This window comes from Scyliorhinus canicula, chromosome 28 (genome assembly GCF_902713615.1).
Source record: "Scyliorhinus canicula chromosome 28, sScyCan1.1, whole genome shotgun sequence".
NCBI classification, from domain to species: Eukaryota; Metazoa; Chordata; class Chondrichthyes; order Carcharhiniformes; family Scyliorhinidae; genus Scyliorhinus; species Scyliorhinus canicula.
In genome coordinates, this window is record NC_052173.1 from 4,675,036 (window position 1) to 4,702,119 (window position 27,084).

Genomic DNA, 27,084 nt, shown 5'->3' on the forward strand with positions numbered 1-27,084 from the left:
CACACACACACACACACCCCACACCCCCCAACACACACACACACACCCCCACACCCCCCAACACACACACACACCCCACATCCCCCAACACACACACACACCCCACATCCCCCAACACACACACACACCCCACATCCCCCAACACACACACACACACCCCACATCCCCCAACACACACACACACCCCACATCCCCCAACACACACCACACACCCCACATCCCCCAACACACACACACACACCCCACATCCCCCAACACACACACACACACCCCACATCCCCCAACACACACACACACACCCCACATCCCCCAACACACACACACACACCCCACATCCCCCAACACACACACACACACCCCACATCCCCCAACACACACACACCACACCCCACATCCCCCAACACACACACACACACACACCCCACATCCCCCAACACACACACACCCCACATCCCCCAACACACACACACACCCCACATCCCCCAACACACACCACACACACCCCACATCCCCCAACACACACACACACACCCCACATCCCCCAACACACACACACACCCCACATCCCCCAACACACACACACACACCCACATCCCCCAACACACACCACACACACCCCCCACATCCCCCAACACACACACACACACCCCCCACATCCCCCAACACACACACACCCCCCACATCCCCCAACACACACACCCCCCCCAACACACACACACACACACACCCCACATCCCCCAACACACACACACCCCACATCCCCCAACACACACACACACCCCACATCCCCCAACACACACACACACACCCCACATCCCCCAACACACACACACACACCCCACATCCCCCAACACACACACACCCCCCACATCCCCCAACACACACACACCCCCCACATCCCCCAACACACACACACACACACCCCCCACATCCCCCAACACACACACCCACACACCCCCCACATCCCCCAACACACACACACACACACCCCCCACATCCCCAACACACACACACCCCCCACATCCCCCAACACACACACACCCCCCACATCCCCAACACACACACACCCCCCACATCCCCCAACACACACCCCCCAACACACACACACACACACCCCACATCCCCCAACACACACACACCCCACATCCCCCAACACACACACACACACACCCCACATCCCCCAACACACACACACACACCCCACATCCCCCAACACACACACACACACCCCACATCCCCCAACACACACACACACACCCCCCACATCCCCCAACACACACACACACACCCCCCACATCCCCCAACACACACACACACACCCCCACATCCCCCAACACACACACACACACCCCCCACATCCCCCAACACACACACACACACACCCCCCACATCCCCCAACACACACACCCCACATCCCCCAACACACACACCCCACATCCCCCAACACACACACACCCCCCACATCCCCCAACACACACACCCCACATCCCCCAACACACACACACACCCCACATCCCCCAACACACACACACACCCCACATCCCCCAACACACACACCCCACATCCCCCAACACACACACCCCACATCCCCCAACACACACACACACCCCACATCCCCCATTGTCGTTCTATGCAACCCAACGCAGGTCGCAGCTAAGCCATCAGGGAACACTCCCTTGGGTTCCTTATTCCTTCTTGATGTTCTCCAGAGCCACTCCGTGGAGCTTCATCCGCTTATTTTGATGGGTTTTGGCGTGTTTGGCGAGGTGATCGCTCCTCATGAACCTTTTGCCACATTCCTGGCAGCTGAAGCGTTTTTCTCCCGTGTGCGTCCTCAGGTGTCGCTGGAGCTCGTCAGAGCGCGTGAAACTTTTCCCGCAGAAAAGCCAGTTGCAAACAAAGGGGCGTTCCCCAGCGTGCCAGCGCAAGTGGGCCTTGAGGTGGGAAGTCTTTCCGTAGATTTTTCCACAACCTGCAATGTGGCAGAGGTGCTGTTTCTTCTTGCCTTGCCCTTCGCTGTTGCCCGGCAACTGGCAGTTGGGGCACCTGCACCTCCTGCAGCGCCTGGAAAAATTCAGAAGAGCTTTGGAAGAGCTTGCCGCTTGGGTTTGATGGCCCAAGATAATGGGTCTTCCAAATTGGAGGTGGTGCGGATTGACTGTATTGGGCTGTTGCATGCTCCACCAAGGGATCTCATCTGCATGGCTGGGAGATACATGCCTGGATTGCAAAGCTGAGGAACTGGGAATAAAGTTGGGGAAGGTCGGAGCGATTCCATTAACTTCCGGGTAAGAATAGGCTGAACCTGCAGGGATGGAAGTCAAAATCTTCACAGAAGACAGCTCAAAAGTGTAGATAGATTCTGCGGGAGGGGTCAGGGGGAGTTCACGTGGTCCCAACGCAGATGGCGGTGTCCCACATGAATACGGAGCCTTTGGAGGGCTGAACGGCATTGAGGGAGAGCCTCCAAATGCTTCATTGCTCCAAAATGGAAACATTCCCGAGGTGGACTCAACAGACGAGTCATATTGAAAGGGAGGAAAGTGTGCAGAGGTTGGTCCAACTTGCCCGACTCTCCCACAGGTAGCGGCCAACATGGACAAACACGTGACTGGTACAGGCGAAGAACTTGGGTGTGCGCACCTGAAAAATGGCAACAAAACACAAAAAAAATCAATTTCTGCTTAGCTTGGAATAACAAAACGTTTTTCAATTATACCTCAATTAATTTGGATTGGTTTATGGTCACGTGTACCGAGGGACAGTGTAAAGTATTTTTCTGCGAGCAGCTCAAACAGATGAAATACATGAAAAGAAAAGAAAATACATAATAGGGCAACACAAGGTACACAATGCAAGGGCTATTCTACAGAGGGCAATATAATTGGGTGCCTTCACAAACTCACTCACAGACCTACCTAGTGGCCAGAAGCAACTACATTATGAAAATAATAACTTGGTCACACAGAACTGGAGTGTCACTGAAAAGGAGGGACATGCTATCAAAATTGCGTCTTGCACTCCGTGTCAACGGGAACAAAAAATGTACAAGAGGGCGCTGATTGGTTGGTCGACATGTGGACATGGAGAATGCACCAGGGAACAGTTAACTGCCAAGCTTTTGTTTCAATTCAAAATTCAAACCAGGCAAGTCAACTCTGATCAGTCAAGGCATTGCCAGGAGGCCTAAAGCAGGGAACGACCATACCCCAAACTTTTGTTTAATTGAAAAAGACGCAATGGGTGGACTGCTCCTTCTGTCTGCAAAGGACAGACCCCTCTCCCCGTGTGTGTGTGTGAATGGATGCAGCCTCAACTGTTGCTCAAATGTTTGAGACATCTTACCCTTCCAAGGTAATCGGAAGTAGAGCGGACACTTTTCAGAACCAATAGCAGCGGCCTTCGGCCCATTCGTGAGATACAGAGTGAGCAATGATCTGATCAGGGTAGTCACGATCTCACAGGATGCTTTTGATGGGCCCCATTTCAGCATCAGGACTGCACGGCGAGCAAACGGCTCACGTCCCCATTTACCAGGTTGCCAAGGCGGCCAATTTATAACAACATGTGGAGCTGTAGGAATTCCCAACCTGCGTATTGACCAGTAAATGGAGGCTCGCAGTAGACGGTAGTAGAGAACCCATTGGCCCAATTGGCAACCCACGTTGAGAAAAGGGAGTACATTTGACGGTTCCATTTCACCGCCCATTTTGAGCACAGGATAGAGACCATTAAGTTGTGCAAATAAATTCTTTCATGCACATTGTAGATTCAAATACAGCAAACGTGATATTTACACGTCTGAAATATGCATGTAATTCCATCAAAGACATGTTTCTTGTGGAAACTGACAAAGATGCGCCCAGAGAGGGATCCCCCATGGCAACACCATCTACTTGAGCATGCATAGAATGAGAATCTCTAAGTGCAGAAGGGAGGTCCCTACATGGGCCTACTCCCTCGCCATATCCCTGTAACCCACCTAACCTGCACGTCTTTGGACTGTGGGAGGAAACCGGAGCGCCCGGAGGAAACCCACGCAGACAGGGGGAGAACGTGCAGACTCCGCAAGACCAGAATTGATCCTGGGTCCCTGGCGCTGTGAGGCAGCAGTGCTAACAACTGTGCCACCACAGTATCATTAAAACTAAAAAAACTTTACAAGTGGCCAAGTTCACTTGCTACGTCTTTGCTTTCCAGCAATACATTGAGACAGCTAAAAGAGTGGGAAACGTTGACATAGCCAGTATATGTTGACACAAAAGATGAGAGAAAAATTGAATATTTGTGAACAGGGAACTTCATGTTGTTTCACACAAGATATTTATTTAATTGTATGGTCAGGCAGAGGATTTGCTTATCACCAAAAATCCAGTCAGTGTTGCAGAACCTTCTGGTGGAATGCCAATGGAGCAAAAGCAAGTGTACAATGTTGCCAAGTTGCCATAATATATCAAAGAACAAAGAAAAGTACAGCACAGGAACAGGCCCTTCAGCCCTCCAAGCCTGTGCCGACCATGCTGCCCATCTAAACTAAAAATCTTCTACACTTCCAGGGTCCATATCCCTCTATTCCCATCCTATTCATGTATTTGTCAAGATGCCCCTTAAACGTCACTATCGTCCCTGCTTCCACCACCTCCTCCGGCAGCGAGTTGCAGGCACCCACTACCCTCTGTGTAAAACAAAAAAACTTGCCTCGTACATCTCCTCTAAACCTTGCCCCTCGCACCTTAAACCTATGCCCCCCCAGTACATAGAACATAGAACGATACAGCGCAGTACAGGCCCTTCGGCCCACGATGTTGCACCGACATGGGAAGTCAAAAACTAAAGGCCATCTAACCTACACTATGCCCTTATCATCCATATGCTGATCCAATAAACTTTTAAATGCCCTCAATGTTGGCGAGTTCACTACTGTTGCAGGTAGGGCATTCCACGGCCTCACCACTCTTTGCGTAAAAAACCTACCTCTGACGTCTGTCCTATATCTATTCCCCCTCAATTTAAGGCTATGTCCCCTCGTGTTAGCCAACTCCATCCGCGGGAGAAGGCTCTCACTGTCCACCCTATCTAACCCTCTGATCATTTTGTATGCCTCTATTAAGTCACCTCTTAACCTTCTTCTCTCTAACGAAAACAACCTCAAGTCCATCAGCCTTTCCTCATAAGATTTTCCCTCCATACCAGGCAACATCCTGGTAAATCTCCTCTGCACCCGTTCCAAAGCTTCCACGTCCTTCCGATAATGAGGCGACCAGAACTGTACGCAATACTCCAAATGCGGCCGTACCAGAGTTTTGTACAGCTGCAACATGACCTCATGGCTCCGGAACTCAATCCCTCTACCAATAAAGGCCAACACACCATAGGCCTTCTTCACAACCCTATCAACCTGGGTGGCAACTTTCAGGGATCTATGTACATGGACACCGAGATCCCTCTGCTCATCCACACTGCCAAGAATTTTACCATTAGCCAAATATTCCGCATTCCTGTTTTTCTTTCCAAAGTGAATCACCTCACACTTCTCTACATTAAACTCCATTTGCCACCTCTCAGCCCAGCTCTGCAGCTTATCTATGTCCCTCTGTAACCTGCAACATCCTTCCACACTGTCTACAACTCCATCGACTTTAGTGTCGTCTGCAAATTTACTCACCCAACCTTCTGTGCCCTCCTCCAGGTCATTTATAAAAATGACAAACAGCAATGGCCCCAGAACAGGTCCTTGTGGTACGCCACTCGTAACTGAACTCCATTCTGAACATTTGCCATCAACCACCACTCTCTGTCTTCTTTCAACTAGCCAATTTCTGATCCACATCTCTAAATCACCCTCGATCCCCAGCCTCTGTATTTTCTGCAATAGCCGACCGTGGGGAACCTTATCAAACGCTTTACTGAAATCCATATACACCACATCAACTGCTCTACCCTCGTCTACCTGTTCAGTCACCTTCTCAAAGAACTCGAAAAGGTTTGTGAGGCATGACCTACCCTTCACAAAACCATGCTGACTATCCCTAATCATATTATTCCTATCTAGATGATTATAAATCGTATCTCTTATAATCCTCTCCAAGACTTTACCCACAACAGACGTGAGGCTCACCGGCCTATAGTTACCGGGATTATCTCTACTCCCCTTCTTGAACAAAGGGACCACATTTGCTACCCTCCAATCCTCTGGCACTATTCCTGTAGCCAATGATGACATAAAAATCAAAGCCAAAGGCTCAGCAATCTCTTCCCTGGCTTCCCAGAGAATCCTAGGATAAATCCCATCAGGCCCCGGGGACTTATCTATTTTCACCTTGTCCAGAATTGCCAACACTTCTTCCCTACGCACCTCAATGCCATCTATTCTAATAGCCTGGGTCTCAGCATTCTCCTCCACAACATTATCTTTTTCCTGAGTGAATACTGACGAAAAGTATTCATTTAGTATCTCGCTTATCTCCTCAGCCTCCACACACAACGTCCCACCACTGTCCTTGACTGGCCCTACTCTTACCCTAGTCATTCTTTTATTCCTGACATACCTATAGAAAGCTTTTGGGTTTTCCTTGATCCTACCTACCAAAAACTTCTCGTCCCCTCCTTGCTCGTCTTAGCTCTCTCTTTAGATCCTTCCTTGCTTCCTTGTAACTATCAAGCGCCCCAACTGAAACTTCACGCCTCATCTTCACATAGGCCTCCTTCTTCCTCTTAACAAGAGATTCCACTTCTTTGGTAAACCACGTAAGTAATTGACCCCTCTACCCTGGGAAAAAGTCTCTGACTATCCACTCTGTCAATGCCCCTCATAATTTTGTAGATCTCTATCAGGTCGCCCCTCAACCTCCGTCGTTCCAGTGAGAACAAACCAAGTTTATCCAACCTCTCCTCATAGCTAATGCCCTCCATACCAGGCAACATCCTGGTAAATCTCTTCTGCACCCTCTCTAAAGCCTCCACATCCTTCTGGTAGTGTGGCGACCAGAATTGAACACTATACTGCCAAGTGTGGCCTAACGAATGTTCTATACAGCTGCAACATGACTTGCCAATTTTTATATTCAATGCCCCGGCCAATGAAGGCAAGCATGCCGTATGCCTTCTTGACTATCTTCTCTCCACCTGTGTTGCCCCTTTCAGTGACCTGTACCTAGATCTCTCTGACTGTCAATACTCTTGAGGGTTCTACCATTCACTGTATATTCCCTACCTGTATTAGACCTTCCAAAATGCATTACCTCACATTTGTCCGGATTAAACTCCATCTGCCATCTCTCCGCCCAAGTCTCCAAACGATCTAAATCCTGCTGTATCCTCTGACAGTCCTCATCGCTATCCGCAATTCCACCAACTTTTGTGTCGTCCGCAAACTTACTAATCAGACCAGTTACATTTTCCTCCAAATCATTTATATATACACTACGAACAGCAAAGGTCCCAGCATTGATCCCTGCGGACCACCACTAGTCACAGCCCTCCAATCAGAAAAGCACCCTTCCATTGCTACTCTCTGCCTTCTATGATCTAGCCAGTTCTGTATCCACCTTGCCAGTTCACCTCTGATCCCGTGTGACTTCACCTTTTGTACCAGTCTATCATGAGGGACCTTGTCAAAGGCCTTACTGAAGTCCATATAGACAACATCCACTACCCTACCTGCATCAATTATCTTTGTGACCTCTACGAAAAACTCTATCAAGTTAGTGAGACACAACCTCCCCTTCACAAAACCATGCTGCCTCTCATTAATATGTCCATTTGCTTCCAAATGGGAGTAGATCCTGTCTCGAAGAATTCTCTCCAGTAATTTCCCTACCACTGACGTAAGGCTCACCGGCCTGTAGTTCCCTGGATTATCCTTGCTACCCTTCTTAAACAAAGGAACAACATTGGCTATTCTCCAGTCCTCCAGGACATCACCTGAAGACAGTGAGGATCCAAAGATTTCTGTCAAGGCCTCAGCAATTTCCTCTCTAGCCTCCTTCAGTATTCTGGGGAGATCCCATCCGGCTCTGGGGACTTATCTACCCTAATATTTTTCAAGACACCCAACACCTTGTCTTTTTGGATCTCAATGTGACCCAGGCTATCTCGACACCCTTCTCCAGACTCAACATCCACCAATTCCTTCTCTTTGGTGAATCCTTTGCTGCCCAAAGCCAATTACCCTAGTGTTCTACATGAAGAGGAGAGAGCTTCCGGATCTACAAGCTGTTTACTGGAGAGGACAGATGCCAGGTTTGCAAAGGTGGTCCATCGAGGGAAAAATAACTAAGAACATTAGTAGGAACAGGAGGCGGCGAATAATTGAGGCCCCTTGAACTTTCCCTGTCAATCAGCAAGATCGTGATGGATCTTGCCCCAATTCCACATTCCCACTCTATTCCCTCAGATCTCAGCCTTGAAGATAGTCAACGATGGGAGCGTCCACAGCTCGCGGGGTGGGGGGGAATTCCAAAGGTTCACAGGTCCGAGGTGAAGAAATTTCTCCTCATCGGAGTCCCGAAATGGCCAACTCCTTATTCAGCAGCTTCTTTGCATCTGCCCTGTCAAACCCTCAGAATTTTATGCGCATCACAAGAGATCACCTCTCACTTGCCTAAACCCCAGAGACCATAGGCCCAATCCTACACCCATCCCAGGAATTAATTTCACAGGCTGCCAATGAAGGACTAGGTTCACGCACACAGCAATAGCTGCTTGAGCAAATTCTTCAACTCATGGAATGGAACCTCAGCCTGGCCAAACTTTTGATTTTAGAACAAAACAACAGTGCGGAAGGTCATTATCTGGAGTAAAACAGAGATTGTAGGACAAAGGCCCCAAGTTCCATTCGGTAAATGGCTAATTGAGGACTAATGAGGAGTTTCTCTTCACACAAAAGTGCAATTAGGCTGGCTGATAAAGGGTAGTGGAGGCAAAAGTGGTCGGAGAACAACTGCATGCTGATCTGGAGGAAAGAGCTCTGATGGGCCGAATGGCGTTCTCCATCTTGTTATCTTCAGTTATTTGGTCTTATAGTAACCGGTGCAGCCAGGGTTAAAAGCCGGAGTTAAAATGTAGAACATAGAACAGTACAGGCCCTTCGGCCCTCAATGTTGTGCCGAGCATTGTCCGAAACCAAGATCAAACTATCCCACTCCCTGTCATTCTGGTGTGCTCTGGGCAGCACGGTGGCCTAGTGGTTAGCACAACCGCCTCACGGCGCTGAGGTCCCAGGTTCGATCCCGGCTCTGGGTCACTGTCTGTGTGGAGTTTGCACATTCTCCCCGTGTCTGCGTGGGTTTCGCCCCCACAACCCAAAAATGTGCAGAGTAGGTGAATTGGCCACGCTAAATTGCCCCTTAATTGGAAAAAATAATTGGCTAATCTAAATTTATAAAAAAAAAAAAAAAAAAAAAAAAAATTCTGGTGTGCTCCATGTGCCTATCCAATAACCGCTTAAAAGTTCCTAAAGTGTCCTACTCCACTATCACAGCAGGCAGTCCATTCCACACCCTAACCACTCTCTGAGTAAAGAACCTACCTCGGACATCCCTCCTATATCTCCCACCCGGAATCTTATAGTTATGCCCCCTTGGAACAGCTACATCCACCCGAGGAAATAGTCTCTGAACGTCCACTCTATCTATCCCCCTCATCATCTTATACACCTCTATTAAGTCGCCTCTCATCCTCCACCACTCCAAAGAGAAAAGCCCTAGCTCCCTCAACCTTTCCTCACAAGACCCATCCTGCAAACCAGGCAGCATCCTGGTAAATCTCCTTTGCACCCTTTCCAATGCTTCCACATCCTTCCTATAAGGAGGTGACCAGAACTGCACACAATACTCCAAATGTGGTCTCACCAGGGTCATGTACAGTTGCAGCATAACCCCACGGCTCTTAAACTCAAGCCCCCTGTTAATAAACTCTAACACGTTTTAAAATGTGACTGCTACAGCCATGTTTTTAAAAGGAATCCTAGTTTGAAAGGTTGGGGGCAAGGGATGAAATTGGGCATTGTTAAAAACTTGCGTTAATGCAGTTTTGTTTGGATTAGGAGGGGATCCCTGTGGAGTTAATTAGATTTCCAGCTTGTTAAGATGATGTAGTTACTGGGAGGGACTATGGTATCAGGCATTTTACAGAACGGCAAGTGTTTTAGATGAAGCTGTGAGCAGAAGTCAAGATTTTCTCCCACTGCCGTTCAGTTGAAAGATGTCTGTAGACAGATTAGCAGTGTTGCTGGAAAGGGGAGCTGAAACAAGTGGAGAAACCTCTTCTGAAGAAAGGGTTTCTGCATGGGTCTGACAGGAGTCAGATCTTGCCTTTAAAGCAATGTCAAAAGATCTTTATTTCTCAAAGTAGCGTATCCAGACATTTCTGTAAAACCGGTATTCTCTCGTGTTAAATAGTACTGAGAGCCAAGACGGTTGTTGTTGTTGGAGTGGGAATAAAGATAGCAGTTAAGCGTCATTGTGTCACTGTATTGATTAGCATTGTTTAAGGGATACATGTAAATGATTTTCCTGGTGTGATGTTAAAAATGTTTTTAATACTGTATTAGTTTTAAAATACCATGTCCCTATTTCTTTGTGAAATCATTCCTGGAGTGAGATATCCTTTCCTCACCCTCTTACAAAATTAAAATAAAATATTGGCGTTTCTGTCCAGTATCCTAGCAACCGTTGGGGTCAGGTCAAAGATCATGATAAACTGCAATTACTTTGGGATCTCCAGATGTTTGAGAGGGGGAGGGGAGAAAATTATGTTTTATGAAATTAAGTGCTACTGCCATAAACTAGGATTAAGGCTGCATGCTCTTTATAAAATCAATTTTAAATTTACTGCCTATTCGCCTTTGCCAATGATAATAATCTTTATTAGTTTCACAAGTCGGCTTACATTAGTACTGCAATGAAGTTGCTGTGAAAACCCCCTAGTCGCCACATTCCGGCGCCTGTTCGGGTCACAGAGGGAGAATTCAGAATGTCCACTTTACCCAACAGCACGTCTTTCGGGACTTGTGGGAGGAAACCAGAGCACCCGGAGGAAACCCACGCAGACACGGGGAGAACGTGCAGACTCCGCACAAGACAGTGACCCAAGGTCGGAATTGAACCCGGGACCCTGGAGCTGTGAAGCAACAGTGCTAACCACTGTGCTGTAGGCGCTCCCAATGAACACATTATATGAATACAATTACTTTTCTATAAATATTAGAACCCATAAAGTCAGGGAGCGAAGGGTAGAACTGGTGCCAACCTTACAACACTTTAATAGGCATTTATTTACGGAGTCACAGATTCCAAGCATGCACCTCCCAACCAGAAAACCCCAGATTCAGTCGGCTCCTCCATGTTGTGGAGGAGAATGCTGAGACCCAGGCTATTAGAATAGATGGCATTGAGGTGCGTAGGGAAGAAGTGTTGGCAATTCTGGACAAGGTGAAAATAGATAAGTCCCCGGGGCCTGATGGGATTTATCCTAGGATTCTCTGGGAAGCCAGGGAAGAGATTGCTGAGCCTTTGGCTTTGATTTTTATGTCATCATTGGCTACAGGAATAGTGCCAGAGGATTGGAGGGTAGCAAATGTGGTCCCTTTGTTCAAGAAGGGGAGTAGAGATAACCCCGGTAACTATAGGCCGGTGAGCCTCACGTCTGTTGTGGGTAAAGTCTTGGAGAGGATTATAAAAGATACGATTTATAATCATCTAGATAGGAATAATATGATTAGGGATAGTCAGCATGGTTTTGTGAAGGGTAGGTCATGCCTCACAAACCTTATCGAGTTCTTTGAGAAGGTGACTGAACAGGTAGACGAGGGTAGAGCAGTTGATGTGGTGTATATGGATTTCAGTAAAGCGTTTGATAAGGTTCCCCACGGTCGGCTATTGCAGAAAATACGGAGGCTGGGGATCGAGGGTGATTTAGAGATGTGGATCAGAAATTGGCTAGTTGAAAGAAGACAGAGGGTGGTGGTTGATGGCAAATGTTCAGAATGGAGTTCAGTTACGAGTGGCGTACCACAAGGATCTGTTCCGGGGCCGTTGCTGTTTGTCATTTTTATAAATGACCTGGAGGAGGGCACAGAAGGTTGGGTGAGTAAATTTGCAGACGACACTAAAGTCGGTGGAGTTGTAGACAGTGTGGAAGGATGTTGCAGGTTACAGAGGGACATAGATAAGCTGCAGAGCTGGGCTGAGAGGTGGCAAATGGAGTTTAATGTAGAGAAGTGTGAGGTGATTCACTTTGGAAAGAAAAACAGGAATGCGGAATATTTGGCTAATGGTAAAATTCTTGGCAGTGTGGATGAGCAGAGGGATCTCGGTGTCCATGTACATAGATCCCTGAAAGTTGCCACCCAGGTTGATAGGGTTGTGAAGAAGGTCTATGGTGTGTTGGCCTTTATTGGTAGAGGGATTGAGTTCCGGAGCCATGAGGTCATGTTGCAGCTGTACAAAACTCTGGTACAGCCGCATTTTGGGTATTGCGTACAGTTCTGGTCGCCTCATTATAGGAAGGACGTGGAAGCTTTGGAACGGGTGCAGAGGAGATTTACCAGGATGTTGCCTGGTATGGAGGGAAAATCTTAGGAGGAAAGGCTGATGGACTTGAGGTTGTTTTCGTTAGAGAGAAGGTTAAGAGGTGACTTAATAGAGGCATACAAAATGATCAGAGGGTTAGATAGGGTGGACAGCGAGAGCCTTCTCCCACGGATGGAGGTGGCTAGCACGAGGGGACATAGCCTTAAATTGAGGGGTAATAGATATAGGACAGAGGTCAGAGGTGGGTTTTTTACGCAAAGAGTGGTGAGGCCGTGGAATGCCCTACCTGCAACAGTAGTGACCTCGCCAACATTGAGGGCATTTAAAAGTTTATTGGATAAGCATATGGATGATAATGGCATAGTGTAGGTTAGATGGCCGTTAGTTTTTGACTTCCCATGTCGGTGCAACATCGAGGGCCGAAGGGCCTGTACTGCGCTGTATCGTTCTATGTTCTATGTTATGAAGGAGCCAAGTGAATCCCCAGTGAATGCCCACCATTTGCATAGAATTGATTAGTACGCTGTCAATGACCGATGCAACGTTGCAAATCTTTAGTCGGGCAGTTCTTGAGGGCTCGCATTTCCAAGTGTCTCGAACGATGGAACAAGCTGGGGAAGCTAAATGACCGTCTCCTTGTCCATTATCAGCTGCTTGGTTACTCAACCCGAGGGCGAGCAGCCCTCACGTTTACTTTTACAAAAAAAAAATCAGAAACGATCAGTTGTGGGATTGAAATCTTATGATGTTTCACTCATTCTGGATTTCACCACTCAAGCACCTCTTTAAAAAAATATATACATACATTTGTAACAGGTTGGAAAAGTAATAATCAACACAAGAGTGTATTTGAACTAGAATGGAACCGGAAATAGCAAAGAGGTTAGATATAAACAGTCCTAAACAAAACCCCACTCTCACTACCTTCCTGCATCACATGAACCACTCAGAAGGTTAGCACTGCTGCCTCACGGCGCCGAGGTCCCAGGTTTGACCCCGGGTCACTGTCAGTGTGGAGTTTGCACATTCTCCCCGTGTCTGCGTGGTTCTCGCCCCCACAGTCCAAAGATGTGCAGGGTAGGTGGATTGGCCATGCTAAATTGCCCCTTAATTTGGGGGGGGGGGGGGGATAATTGGGTACTCCAAAATTTAAATTTATTAAAAAAAAATATGACCCACTCAGACCAATAGGTTCTCAAGGTCGTTGCCAGCCTGTGCTGAACTGGGTAATGTCAGCCACTAGACCTCATACGGGTGGCACAGTGCACTGCTGCCTCACAGCTCCAGGGTCCCAGGTTTGATTCCGGCTTGGGTCACTGTCTATGTGGAGTCTGCACGTCCTCCCCATGTGCGCGTGGGTTTCCTCCGGGTGCTCCAGTTTCCTCCCACAGTCCAAAGATGTGCAGGTTAGGTGGGTTGGCTATGTTAAAGTTGCCTCTTAGGGTGGGGTGGGGCCGAGGTCGGGTGTTCTTTCGAAGGATCGGTGCAGACCCGATGGGTTGAATGGCCTCCTTCTGCACTGCAGGGATTCTATGAAAAACAGCCCGGATTCCCAATCCACAATGCATCCCTTGATCCTTGGCTGTTAAAAAGGGCATGCTGTTTAGATATCTGCAGGTAAAGGCATTTGCTAGACGGCAGGTGGAGGGATTCCCTGCGCTCCCCGCGAAGGGGGTGAGTGACAGGGTGCTCTCGGGGGTCTGGGTCGGGGAGGGGAAGATATCCGATATCTACAAGCTTATGCAGGAGAAGGAAGAGGCGTCAGTAGAGGAGCTGAAAACGAAGTGGGAGGGGGAACTGGGGGAACAGATCGAAGACGGGACATGGGCTGATGCCCTGGAGAGGGTAAATTCTTCCTCCTCGTGTGCGCGGCTTAGCCTCATCCAATTCAAGGTGCTGCATAGGGCCCACATGACTGGGACGAGGATGAGTAGGTTCTTTGGGGGTGAAGATAGGTGTGCCAGGTGCTCGGGGAGTCCAGCGAACTATGCCCATATGTTCTGGGCATGCCCGGCATTGGAGGAGTTCTGGAAGGGGGTGGCGAGGACGGTGTCAAGGGTGGTGGGATCCAGGGTCAAGCCAGGATGGGGACTCGCGATCTTTGGGGTTGGGGTAGAGCCGGGAGTGCAGGAGGCGAAAGAGGCCGGTGTGCTGGCCTTTGCGTCCCTAGTAGCCCGGCGAAGGATTTTGCTACAGTGGAAGGACGCGAGGCCCCCAAGCGTGGAGACCTGGATCAATGACATGGCGGGCTTTATTAAGCTTGAGAAGGTTAAATTCGCCCTGAGAGGATCGGTGCAAGGGTTCTTTAAACGGTGGCAACCTTTCCTCGACTTTCTGGCTCAACGATAGGGTACTGGGACAGTAGCAGCAGCAACCCGGGGGGGGGGGGGGGGGGGGGGGGGGGGGGGGTTTGATTATGTTAGCTTATTTTATTTAAATTTGATTTATCTAATTTTAATTTATGGTTAAGTTCTCTTGTTTGGGGGGGGTGGGGGGGTGGGGGAATGTGATACATGTGATGTTATGGTATGGGGGGAATTGTGGGTGTTATGGGGCTGTTAGTTGCATATTACTGCTTTTTGCTATACTTTTTGTTATATTTTCTGCAAAAAATTCCAATAAAAAAAATAAAAAATAAAAAAAAAGGGCATGCAGGCAGATATCCAACAAGGCTAGGATTGGACCCATCCGCGATTCATGCAGAGTCAAATATCCTCTCCAACTATCTAAACTCACTTGTGAAGAACGGCCCCTTTGTCATACCCCACCCGAAATAAGATCATTTTTGTGCATTTTTTTTTAAAAAATGCTGGCAACATTTGAAGCAAACTGCAGGAATTCAGCTATATCGAAGTGCTGAGCATTGAGTTTGAGTAGAATTGCCTCGAGATCATTCTTCACTTAAAGGGCTGAATCACAACAAAGCTGCTTTCCACCCCAATGGTGAAAATTCGACAGGACAAATCATGGGGGCGGGAAATAGCCATACCGTCCTTGCGAATTTTTAATAAAACGTCAGGATTATCTCAATGTTATCAAAATACACCTCACCTTATCGCCAAAATTCAGTACCAGACTTGGTGCAAATTTTCTGTTGCATAATTCATTTGCCTTGGGATTTTCTTTCTTGAAATAATCAATTGCTTAAGTTTTTATTTTCAACTTGTAGTCATTAAAATCCCGTTGCAGCAACTGAAGTTCCACAAGACATGTTGGAGGGTGATCAGGGCCACGTCAGCTCTTGGTGGATGTAATCCATGCCAAAAAGCCTCCAATTATTCAGTTCCCAAAGATGAACAGATTGGAGGGGAAAATGTCCAAAATTGCTCACCTACCAAAGTCAACCTAATTTATTGCACTATTGATCCATAGATACTGAGAGCACGTCCCATTCTTTGGTGACTCTAGTATCACGCAATAACCAGAAAATTGGCAGGTTAGAATCGTAGATTCCCGACAGTACAGGAGGCCATTCGGCCCATCGAGTCTGCACCAACCCTCTGAAAGAGCATGCTACCTGGGCCCAGTGCCCAGCCCTATCCCTGTAACCCCACCTAACCTTTGGACACCAAGGGGCAATTTATCATGGCCAATCTACCTAACCCGCACACCTTTGGACTGTGGGAGGAAACCGGAGCACCCGGAGGAAACCCACGCACACACGGGGAGAACGTGCAGACTCCGCACAGCCAGTGGCCCAAGCCGGGAATCGAACCTGGGACCATGGAGTGGTGAAGCAACGGTGCTAACCACTCTGCTACCGTGCTGCCCCAATTTATTCCAGCTGTATGTGCGATCTTTAGTAGCGTGGGTTAAGCTTTTAAATATATCATGCAGAATAGGGCAGCACGATGGCACAGTGATTAGCACTGCTGCCTAGTCCAAAGATGTGCAGGTTAGGTGGATTGGCCACGCTAAATTGCCCTTAATGTTGGGTGGGGCTACTGGTTAATGGGGATAGGGAGGGGGTGTGGGCTTGGGTAGGGTGCGCTTTCCAAGGGCCGGTGCAGACTCGATGGGCCGAATGGCCTCCTTCTGCACTGTAAATTCTATGATTCTATAGCTCACCAGGCTAAATCGCTGGCTTTTAAAGCAGACCAGCAGCACGGTTCGATTCCCGTACCAGCCTCCCCGGACAGGCGCCAGAATGTGGCGACTAGGGGCTTTTCACAGTAACTTCATTGAAGCCTACTCGTGACAATAAGCGATTTTCATTTAATTTCAAATGGTCAAATCCGACTTTAAAACTGGTGTGGGAAATTAGATAAATAACTAAAAACTATTGGAAGAAGGGTGTCTCTCGCAAGCCTTCTGATAGGGGATGTGCATTTGCACAAGCTTTGTTTTCGGAGCCAACTCAATACAATCAAATCCAACTCCTAAGTGAAACTTCAAACCAAATCAGATGCGATTGTATGTAAATATGTTAAGTTAAAAGCTGATGAAAATCACTTGCATTTGAATACAGTGCTCATTTAACCCCCACTCGAATTCATACCCTGGTTATACTTCACACTGGGTTTCAAATGGCTTTCCTGTGGAATCTAGCCAGTGTGCTTTTGATGCTGCCTGTATCAAGACCGTAAGACAGAGGAGCAGAATTAGGCCACTCGGCCCATCGAGTCTGCTCTGCCATTCAATCATGGCTGATATGTTTCCCATCCCCATTCTCCTGCCTTCTCCCCATAACCCCTGATCCCTTTATTAATCAAGAGCCTATCTATCTCTGTCTTAAAAGTGCGGTTCCCAGAATTGGACACTATAGGGGAGGCCACACTAATGTTTTATAAACGATTCATCAGAACGTTTCTGCATTTACACTTTCTTTCGGCAATTTTACGTCCATGCACATCGATGGGACCTTCCAGTCCTGCTGACAGCACCCCTCCCCCGCCGCTGGTTTCCCGGCAACGAGGGGTGCATTCAAAGAACGGTACACAAATAGGTCGTTTGGCCCTCCAAGGCTCACCAACATTAAGGGCATTTAAATGGTCATTGGATAGACATATGGATGATAAGGGAATAGTGTAGATGGGCTTTAGATAGGTTTCACAGGTCGGCGCAACATCGTGGGCCGAAGGGCCTGTACTGCGCTGTAATGTTCTATGTTCTATGTTCTATCCGGTCTAAACTAAAACCTTCCGCACTTCTGGGGTCCGTATCTCTCTATTCATGTATTCGACAAGATGCCTCAAAGCGCCACGATCATATCTGCTTCCATCATCTCCTCCGGCAGCGCATTCTAGACATTCATCACCCTCCGAGTGAACCATTTGATCGCACATCTCTTCCAAACTTTGCCCCTTGCACCTTAAATCTACGTCCCCTAGTAATTGACTCTTCCACCCTGGGAAAAATCAATTAGCATAATTTTGTAAACTTCTCATCACCCCTCAACCTCTGACGTTCCAGTGAGAACAAACCAAGTTTATCCAACCTCTCCTCATAGCTAACGCCCTCCATACCAGGCAACATCCTGGTAAATCTCTTCTGCACCCTCTCTAAAGCCTCCACATCCATCTGGTAGTGTGGCGACCAGAATTGAACAGTATATTCCTCCCCCACACCATTTTAACCACTTTCTCAATCTGCCTTGCCATTGCCGAGTTTTGAGAACGGCCTGGAAAAGCGTCCCCAATGGCTCAGGGATCGACTTAGCTTACAGCCGAATACACTGGTCTGGGAAGATCCCAAGTTCGATTCCAGAGTTAGCTGATCCGCAGACAAGATAGTGCTAGCCCCCAAATGGCCTCATCATCTTAAAAGGAGGCAAAAAAAAAGACTGAATACAGTAATACAACAGGAGGCCATTCAGCCCATCGTGTCAGCACGGAGTTATTCGATTAGTCCCATTCCTATTCTCTCCTTCTGTAGCCCTGCAACTTTGTTCTTTTATTAATTGTCCAATTTCCTTTTTGAAAGTTACTCTCAAATCTGTTTCCACTGACCTTTCAGGCAATGCCTTCCAGATCTGTAATGAAACAAAAATCTCAGTTCCCCCTCTGGTTATTTTGTTAATTCACTTGAATTCAGCCAGATCCTCCACTTATTGGGTTCGCACCTGTACCCATAAGCCCCTGCTGGAAATCTGCATGCATGGATCCGACAGCAGCGATTGGCTCAGCCGTGATGCCAAAGTCAACATAGGCAGACCACTCGGAGCCTGACCGCTCGGGGTTCGGACTCCTGCACGAATTATACAAATTCCTGGAGGACGCGTCTCGACAGTGCCCCAGGACAAAGCGAAAACTTCCAACAGTATGGCTCAATACCGCACTGGGCATTTATCAGCTGCACCAAACAGCATAGATCCAATATTGCAATTTAAAAAAGAAAGTCCTGCTTTAGGTGTGCCAATTTTGATACTCACTGCCCCGGCCAATGAAGGCAAGCATGCCGTATGCCGTCTTGACTACCTTCTCCACCTGCATTGCCACATTCAGTGATCTGTGGACCTGTCCGCTCAAATCTCTCTGCCTGTCAACACTCCTAAGGGTTCTGCCATTTATTGTACATTTCCCAGCTGTATTAGACCTTCCAAAAATGCATTGGAGGGGTCAGAATATCCCAGGATATTGTGGGTGGGATAGCATGCTGGAAAAAGCATCCAAAATGAGCATTGGAATCATTGGCACTTCCCTACCCAGATTGTTGGAGGACAAAATAAAGAATGCCCATTCCAAGACAATGCATAATTTAATAATCTTTATTATCACAAGTAGGCTTACATTAACAAAAGTTACTGTGAAAAGCCCCTAGTCGCCACATTCCGGCGCCTGTTCGGGTACACCGAGGGAGAATTCAGAATGTCCAATTCACCTCACAGCACGTCTTTCGGGACTTCATAGAATTTACAATGCAGAAGGAGGCCATTCAGCCCATCGAGTCTGCACTGGCCCTTGGAAAAGAACACTTGACTTAAGCCGACACCCCATCCCCATTACCCAGTCTCCCCACCTAATGTTTTTTGGACATTAAGGGGCAATTTAGAGTGGCCAATCCACCTACCCTGCACATCTTTGGGTTGTGGGGGCGAGACCCACGCAGACATGGGGAGAATGTGCAAACTCCACACGGACTGCGACCCAGAGCCGGGATCGAACCTGGGACCTCAGCGCCGTGAGGCAGCTGTGCTAACCACTGTGCCACCCCAGGAAAGGAAATATGAAAGAAATGAAAGCTTGGCTAAGAGGTTTTAGGGAGTCGTAACGAGGGGTCAGAGATAGTGAAGCTGAGAGGTTGACGGAAGGAATTCCAAGGGTTAAAGTTCAGGCAGCTGAAGGCACGGTGGAACGGTTAAATTCAGGGATGCTAACAAGGACAGGATAAAAGCAGCACCGATACCTCAGAGGGTGGTTCAGCTGGAGGATATTGGCAGCGACATTAAATAAGGGATGTGAATTGCAAAGTGAAGGCGTTTTCTGATTGGCACCCAATGAACGTCAGCGAGCACCGGGGTGATGGGGGAAACAATGGACCTTGCTGCGAATTAACACGTGGACAGAGTTTGGAAAGGTTGCAGATTGTAGAATGTGGGAGACCAACCAGAAGGGCCAGAAAGGTGGCAGAGAGATAGAGGGTGACAAGGGAACTGGGGCAGGAAGATGAACGAAGAGCCGGGTGGGAGACGGTTGCACATCACAAGGCAGCAAACACATGGTCAAATGAGGTGGTGATCAGCCGTCGCGCCGAGCAGGAGGGCCGTCGCGCCGAGCAGGAGGGCCGTCGCGCCGAGCAGGAGGGCCGTCGCGCCGAGCAGGAGGGCCGTCCCGCCGAGCAGGAGGGCCGTCGCGCCGAGCAGGAGGGCCGTCCCGCCGAGCAGGAGGGCCGTCCCGCCGAGCAGGAGGGCCGTCCCGCCGAGCAGGAGGGCCGTCCCGCCGAGCAGGAGGGCCGTCCCGCCGAGCAGGAGGGCCGTTCCGCCGAGCAGGAGGGCCGTCGCGCCGAGCAGGAGGGCCGTCGCGCCGAGCAGGAGGGCCGTCGCGCCGAGCAGGAGGGCCGTCGCGCCGAGCAGGAGGGCCGTCGCGCCGAGCAGGAGGGCCGTCGCGCCGAGCAGGAGGGCCGTCGCGCCGAGCAGGAGGGCCGTCGCGCCGAGCAGGAGGGCCGTCGCGCCGAGCAGGAGGGCCGTCGCGCCGAGCAGGAGGGCCGTCCCGCCGAGCAGGAGGGCCGTCGCGCCGACCAGGAGGGCCATCCCGCCGAGCAGGAGGGCCGTCACGCCGAGCAGGAGGGCCGTCCCGCCGAGCAGGAGGGCCGTCCCGCCGAGCAGGAGGGCCGTCCCGCCGAGCAGGAGGGCCGTCCCGCCGAGCAGGAGGGCCGTCACGCCGAGCAGGACGACAGGTAATCACAAAGTGGGAGAAATTTACCTGACCACCAGCATGTTCAATTTGCATCTGTTCATCAGGAGTATTTCACAAAACTGAGTTTCCAGGGGGGTTTCCCCAAACAATTGAGATTAAAAACTCAGCGCTATTGACAATTTGTTATGGAAAATGTATTCTATATGAAGAGCTGGATTCACCGTTTCAGCGGCTAAGTGCCGAAGCCAGCATGGGAACTGTGGCTATTTACAACACCGAAATCGGCACCCCCTCCCTCACCAATCCTGAGACCGGTGAGGGCTCGCAGCTGCGTTGGGTAAAACACCCGACTCCCACGATATGAACGGCTGGAGAATGCCCGGGTCCGTGGCCAAGCATGGTGACGACCTGCAGCGGCCGCACCGTACAACATGGCGTCGCCTGTGCGCAGACCCGACCTGCCAAATAGTGTCCCCCTGGCCACCAGGGGGTGGGGGGGGGGGGGGGGGGGGGGGGGGGGGCAACCACTTCCCCCAGCCTTCACAGAATCCCCCCCCCCCCCCAGCAGCACGGCTCCCGACTGACTGTGGTGCCGCTGGACACGGTCCGCAGCCGCCGCGCCAGGTTCCCAACCGCTGAGACCACACGTCAGCCACGCGGTGGGGAACTCGGCCCATCGGGGCCATCAGCGCCAAGGCCGTCCCAACGGCGTGCAGCGCATGACGACGCCATTTCAGAGGATAGAAAACCAGCGCCACTCCCGATTTGGGCATTGGGAGGGATTCTCCACCCGATCGACGCTATGAGGGAAAAATGTGAAGCCCGGTCATTGCGCCCAGGTCATTAGTTGAGCCACATGGATCATAAAGTGCCAGGCACAATCCCTGGCCCGGTATTGAGAGAGTGGATCCCAACTAGAGACTGCAATAGCCCCTCAGTACCACTGTGCTGGGGGTGGGTATGTCTATTGAGATGTTCCACTGTGGACTGCATTCAGAGGTACTGTCCCCTCAATATCAACCAGCCTCATTGAGACTTGCCCCACGAAGAATGGACACGCGAGACTTGCCCCACGAAGAATGGACACGCGAGCCCTTGCCCCACGAAGAATGGACACGCGAGACTTGCCCCACGAAGAATGGACACGCGAGCCCTTGCCCCACGAAGAATGGACACGCGAGCCCTTGCCCCACGAAGAATGGACACGCGAGCACTTGCCCCACGAAGAATGGACACGCGAGACTTGCCCCACGAAGAATGGACACGCGAGCACTTGCCCCACGAAGAATGGACACGCGAGACTTGCCCCACGAAGAATGGACACGCGAGCCCTTGCCCCACGAAGAATGGACACGCGAGCCCTTGCCCCACGAAGAATGGACACGCGAGCCTTGCCCCATGAAGAATGGACACGCGAGACTTGCCCCACGTAGAATGGACACGCGAGACTTGCCCCATGAAGAATGGACACGCGAGCACTTGTAAAGCCTTATTGAAACAGTCGTCAATGTGCTCAGGAGAGGAAACGAGAAAAGGAATCTTCTTCACCACACTGTATGGATGACACGGAGGGAGCTCTTAATGATTGATTAAACCAGGACTTAATTGGAAATTAACAAAATCAAAATTAGCACAGCCTGAAATTACAGCACAGGAAATCTTGTACTTGCTTCAATCCTTGCCACTTTCTTTGCCTGATCACCATATCATCTTTCACACCCGACTTTTCAAGTACCCAATTCCATTTTGCCCCTGCACCAATTTATGACAAATAATTCCACGCCTATTATCGTTCAAACAGAATTCTAAATCTACACGCTTCAGCAGATCACCCTCATGGTCACCAATTCACCTAAAAAAAAAAGACTCCAAACTCAAAAAGCCTTTTCAGGTCCCTCTTTAGCCCCCTTAGTTCTAATGAAACAGATTGAATGTTCCAACACACTGGGAAGATCAGATCCTAGTTTGGAATAGTGTTAATCCCATTACACATGGCCGAAAGACATGGATTCAAGATAACTTCACAAAGAGAGCCCGAGATAAGATGAAGAGCAGGTTTCTTTAAGGCAAGTTAAGATCTCGAAGGCGCTGGTTGAAACAAATGCAACAGTAACTTTCAAAAGGCAGCCGGATACCATGCTCAAAGGGAGAGAGAAGTACACAGAGCAACAGGAAAGAGCAGGGGATAGTTCTTTCAAAAAGGCCAGCACAGACACAATGGACCAAATGGCCTCACTGTGTGCCACAAGAGTCTTCGATGTATTAAAAACATGCGCAGAAGCGGACACAAAGATTAGTGCACAGTACTTTTTCTTCCCAAGTGTCTCATTTTGGAAAGTTTGTCAGTAGGTTTAACTCAGTTAACAAAATGATAATAATCTTTATTAGTGTCACCAGTAGGCTTACATTAACACTAATGAAGTTACTGTGAAAAGCCCCTAGTCGCCACATTCCGGCGCCTGTTCGGGTCACAGAGGGAGAATTCAGAATGTCCAATTCACCCAACAGAACGTCTTTCGGGACTTGAGAGAGGAAACCGGAGCACCCGGAGGAAACCCACGCAGACGCTGAGAGAACGCGCAGACTCCGCACAGACAGTGACCCAAGCCGGGAATCGAACCCGGGACCCTGGCGCTGTGAAGCCACAGTGCTAACTACCGTGTGCCCATGTTGTATCTCAACAATACGGTTCACTCCAAATTCCGGTCAAATGCACGGCCACTGAGTGAAGAGAAGGATGATGCATTTCCTCCTCTCACTAAGCACCCGGACAGGCCGCTCAAACATTCTCCTTACAAGAAGCAACCTCTTTCACCCTTGTATAATTCCGACGGCTGAAAACAGTTTAAACCATCCCAACCCCTCTGCCACAGCCTATATGTTTAACATAAAATGGATAATGTAATTGTAACCTGTAATCCTAAATGTAGTGAGACACTTTTAAAAAAGTGTTACACCCAGCGTGGAAAGAAACGGATTGGTTTTGCAATTCATCATAGTTTTTACACAGTAAAAATTAAAAAAAACACGAGGCCCTTCGGCCCATTGCAGCTGGGTCGGCCATCAAGCACCTATCCTAAACCTAATTTTCCAGCACTTGGTCCGGTCCACAGCCTTGTGTGCTTTCAGACAGCGAGTTCCAGACTCCGTCCACCCTTTGGGTGAAAAGGTTTATCCTCAAATCCCCTCACCGTAAATCTATGCCCCCCCCCCCCCCCCTCCGCGGTTGTTGACACGTCTACTGAAACAAGAGGGGGAGGGGGGAGGGGGGGAGGGGGGGAGGAGAGGGGGGAGAGGGGGAGAGGGGGAGAGGGGGAGGGGGAGAGGGGGAGAGGGGGAGGGGGGGGGAGGGGGAGGGGGGGGGAGGGGGGGGAGGGGGGGGGGGAGGGGGGGGGAGGGGGAGGGGGGGGGAGGGGGAGGGGGGGGGAGGGGGAGGGGGGGAGGAGGAGAGGAAGTTTCTTCCCATGTACATCCCTCAATTAGGTTCCACTCCCCTCCCCCGTTCCAAGAAAAACACCAGCCTCTCTTTACAGCTGCAACACTCCAGCCCAGGCAACATTCTAATGAATCTCCTCTGCACCCAGAACTAATCATCTTTATTATTGTCACAAGTAGGCTGACATTAACACTGCAATGAAGTTACTGTGAAAATCCCCCAGTCACCACACTGTTCGGGTACACCGAGGGAGAATTCAGAATGTCCAATTCACCTAACAGCACGTCTTTCGGGACTTGTGGGAGGAAACCGGAGCACCCGGAGGAAACCCACGCAGACACGGGGAGAACGTGCAGACTCTGCACAGAATGACCCAAGCCAGGAATCGAACCTGGGACCCTGGCGCTGTGATGCCACAACGCCCTCACCCCCAACCCCTGTTCTATGTAACACAGTAAGAAGTCTTACAACACCAGGTTAAAGTCCAACAGGTTTGTTTCAAACACTAGCTTTCGGAGCACCGCTCCTTCCTCAGGTGAATTATTCACCCGAGGTAGGAGCTGTGCTCCGAAAGCTAGTGTTTGAAACAAACCTGTTGGACTTTAACCTGGTGTTGTAAGACTTCTTACTGTGCTCACCCCAGTCCAACGCCGGCATCTCCACATCATGGCTATGTAATACAGCTTGCAAATTTCAAAAGTATATTCAAAAGTTTTTAAAACAGACACACTGCCCACATGTAATTTAAAACAGGATCCTAAATCAATCAGTGAAGTTGGCAACATGGTCCCCAGAACCGATAAAAGGAGACATAGTAACGAAGGTATAATTTAAAAATAAAAACAGAATCCCAAATCAATCAGACATGGCAACATAGTAAGGAATCAGTTCCTGAGCAATTGTATAGAAGGTTTACCGAGAGCTCGTTGAAAAAGAGGTGGGTGGTGAAATTTGATTTATAAAACCACGTAATGTTAAAAAGTGATTTCAGAAGTACCTCGCTGGCTGCAGAGCGATCTGGGACGGCCACGAAAGGCGCTATAAAAACGCAGTTAAAAAGGAAAGACTTGTATACATGAGCCACACATTTACCATTCAAAGCATCACCTTCCCTTTTCTTTTTGACTCTCGCCAGCAATTGATGTTCGTTTATCGAATTATTCAGCAAGGGCAACGAAAAGAAAGATTGAAATCCAGTCTGTGATGGGGGGGGGGGGGGGGGGAGTGGCGGAAATCGACAACAGGATCAAAAAGTTTATTCAACAGCTTGCAAATTGATGATTTTAACAACAAAAATAATACAACACATTTTGATTCAACTGTTTCCAGAACATGTTTTTAAAAAACAATTAGCAATATGCAAAAGCAGTCTGTTGGTAGGAGGGGGAAATAGAGGGGGAAGTCTTATCCACTTGACATTGAAGGCTTTTGGAAATGACATGAAATGAATTGAAACTAACCTGCAAGAAACCCACGAGCAGATCAATTGTTTCCTCTTAACTTAACGACGGTGACCATTCGCCAGCCTGATGTTTTATAAGGTGAGCTGATTTGAAAAGGGGGAGAGAGAGGAGATTTCCTCTCCTTGTAACTTGCCACTGCTCTGAGCTGTGATCATTGCAATATAATGTTTCGAGAGGGGAAAAAAAACACACACACAAGTTTTTTTTGGTCCTTTACCAGCCAATAAAAGGCAAGGCTTTAGAAGTCAGCCGCTTCTCAGTGATGTGAATGGTCTGGGCGCTCTTCAATCAATCGACAGTTGTTTCAAATGCTTGGGATCTCCAAGGGAGGGGCTACCTGGATCAATGTGTGCTGGGGTTCCTGTCTCTCTCTGATAGGGTGACAGAGCAGACATTTCCACCAACCAGAAGGTGACCATCTTTTCATCTCAGTTAAGGGTTAAAAGCAACACACAAAAATAATCATTTTATTGCCCCCCCCCCCCTTTCCCTCTTCCTTCTTTGCAACCAAGTTTCCCTTCATTCCCCAAATTCAAATCACATCAAAAGTCCCATCTTCGACATTCCCAACAGATGTCCCACTTTTATCCAGGCACTTCATGACCTGGGAGCCTTAGCTGCTAGGGGTTCACATTGGCCACCAGTTTTGAGCCCTGATTAGTCTGGGGGGGGGGAGGGAAAAACAGAAGTCGTCCCTCATTTTTGTCGGCCGGTTGTTGGCTATTTTCCTGTGGAATATTAATGTCAAGGCTTTTAAACCAGGAGTGTGGATGGAGCCCCTTTGGGGGGAGGGGGGAGTCTTCATCATAGATTCCCTACTGTGTAGAAGGAGGCCATTCAGCCCATCAAGTCTGCACCGACCCTACCTAGGCCCACAGCCCCACCTAACCTGCACATAGAACATAGAACAGTACAGCACAGAACAGGCCCTTCGGCCCTCAATGTTGTGCCGAGCCATGATCACCCTCCTCAAACCCACGTATCCACCCTATACCCGTAACCCAACAACCCCCCCCTTAACCTTACTTTTTTTAGGACACTACGGGCAATTTAGCATGGCCAATCCACCTAACCCGCACATCTTTGGACTGTGGGAGGAAACCGGAGGACCCGGAGGAAACCCACGCACACAGGGGGAGGACGTGCAGACTCCACACAGACAGTGACCCAGCCGGGAATCGAACCTGAGACCCTGGAGCTGTGAAGCATTTATGCTAACCACCATGCTACCCTGCTGCCCCCATCTTTGGATGCAAAGGGACAATTTAACATGGCCAATCCACCTAACCTGTACATCTTTGGACGCAAAGGGACAATTTAATATGGCCAATCCACCTAACCTGCACATCTATGGACGC

General features: G+C 49.3%; 1 protein-coding gene across 2 annotated transcripts; it reads right to left on the minus strand.

The window, feature by feature from the left end:
• Nucleotides 1–1,614: 1,614 nt before the first annotated feature.
• On the minus strand, nt 1,615–26,076 carry LOC119958201 (transcription factor Sp5-like). 2 transcript variants are annotated; one of them, XM_038786583.1, is made up of 3 exons: nt 25,724–26,076; nt 25,356–25,461; nt 1,615–2,643 (listed from the first exon to the last, which is right to left on the minus strand). In XM_038786583.1, exon 3 carries the CDS (start codon nt 2,595–2,597, stop codon nt 1,686–1,688), a length of 912 nt encoding a protein of 303 aa, XP_038642511.1. In that variant the 5' UTR covers nt 2,598–2,643; nt 25,356–25,461; nt 25,724–26,076; the 3' UTR covers nt 1,615–1,685. The 2 variants fall into 2 exon arrangements, with proteins under 2 accessions (XP_038642511.1, XP_038642512.1); XM_038786584.1 differs by lacking the exon at nt 25,356–25,461.
• Nucleotides 26,077–27,084: the final 1,008 nt, after the last annotated feature.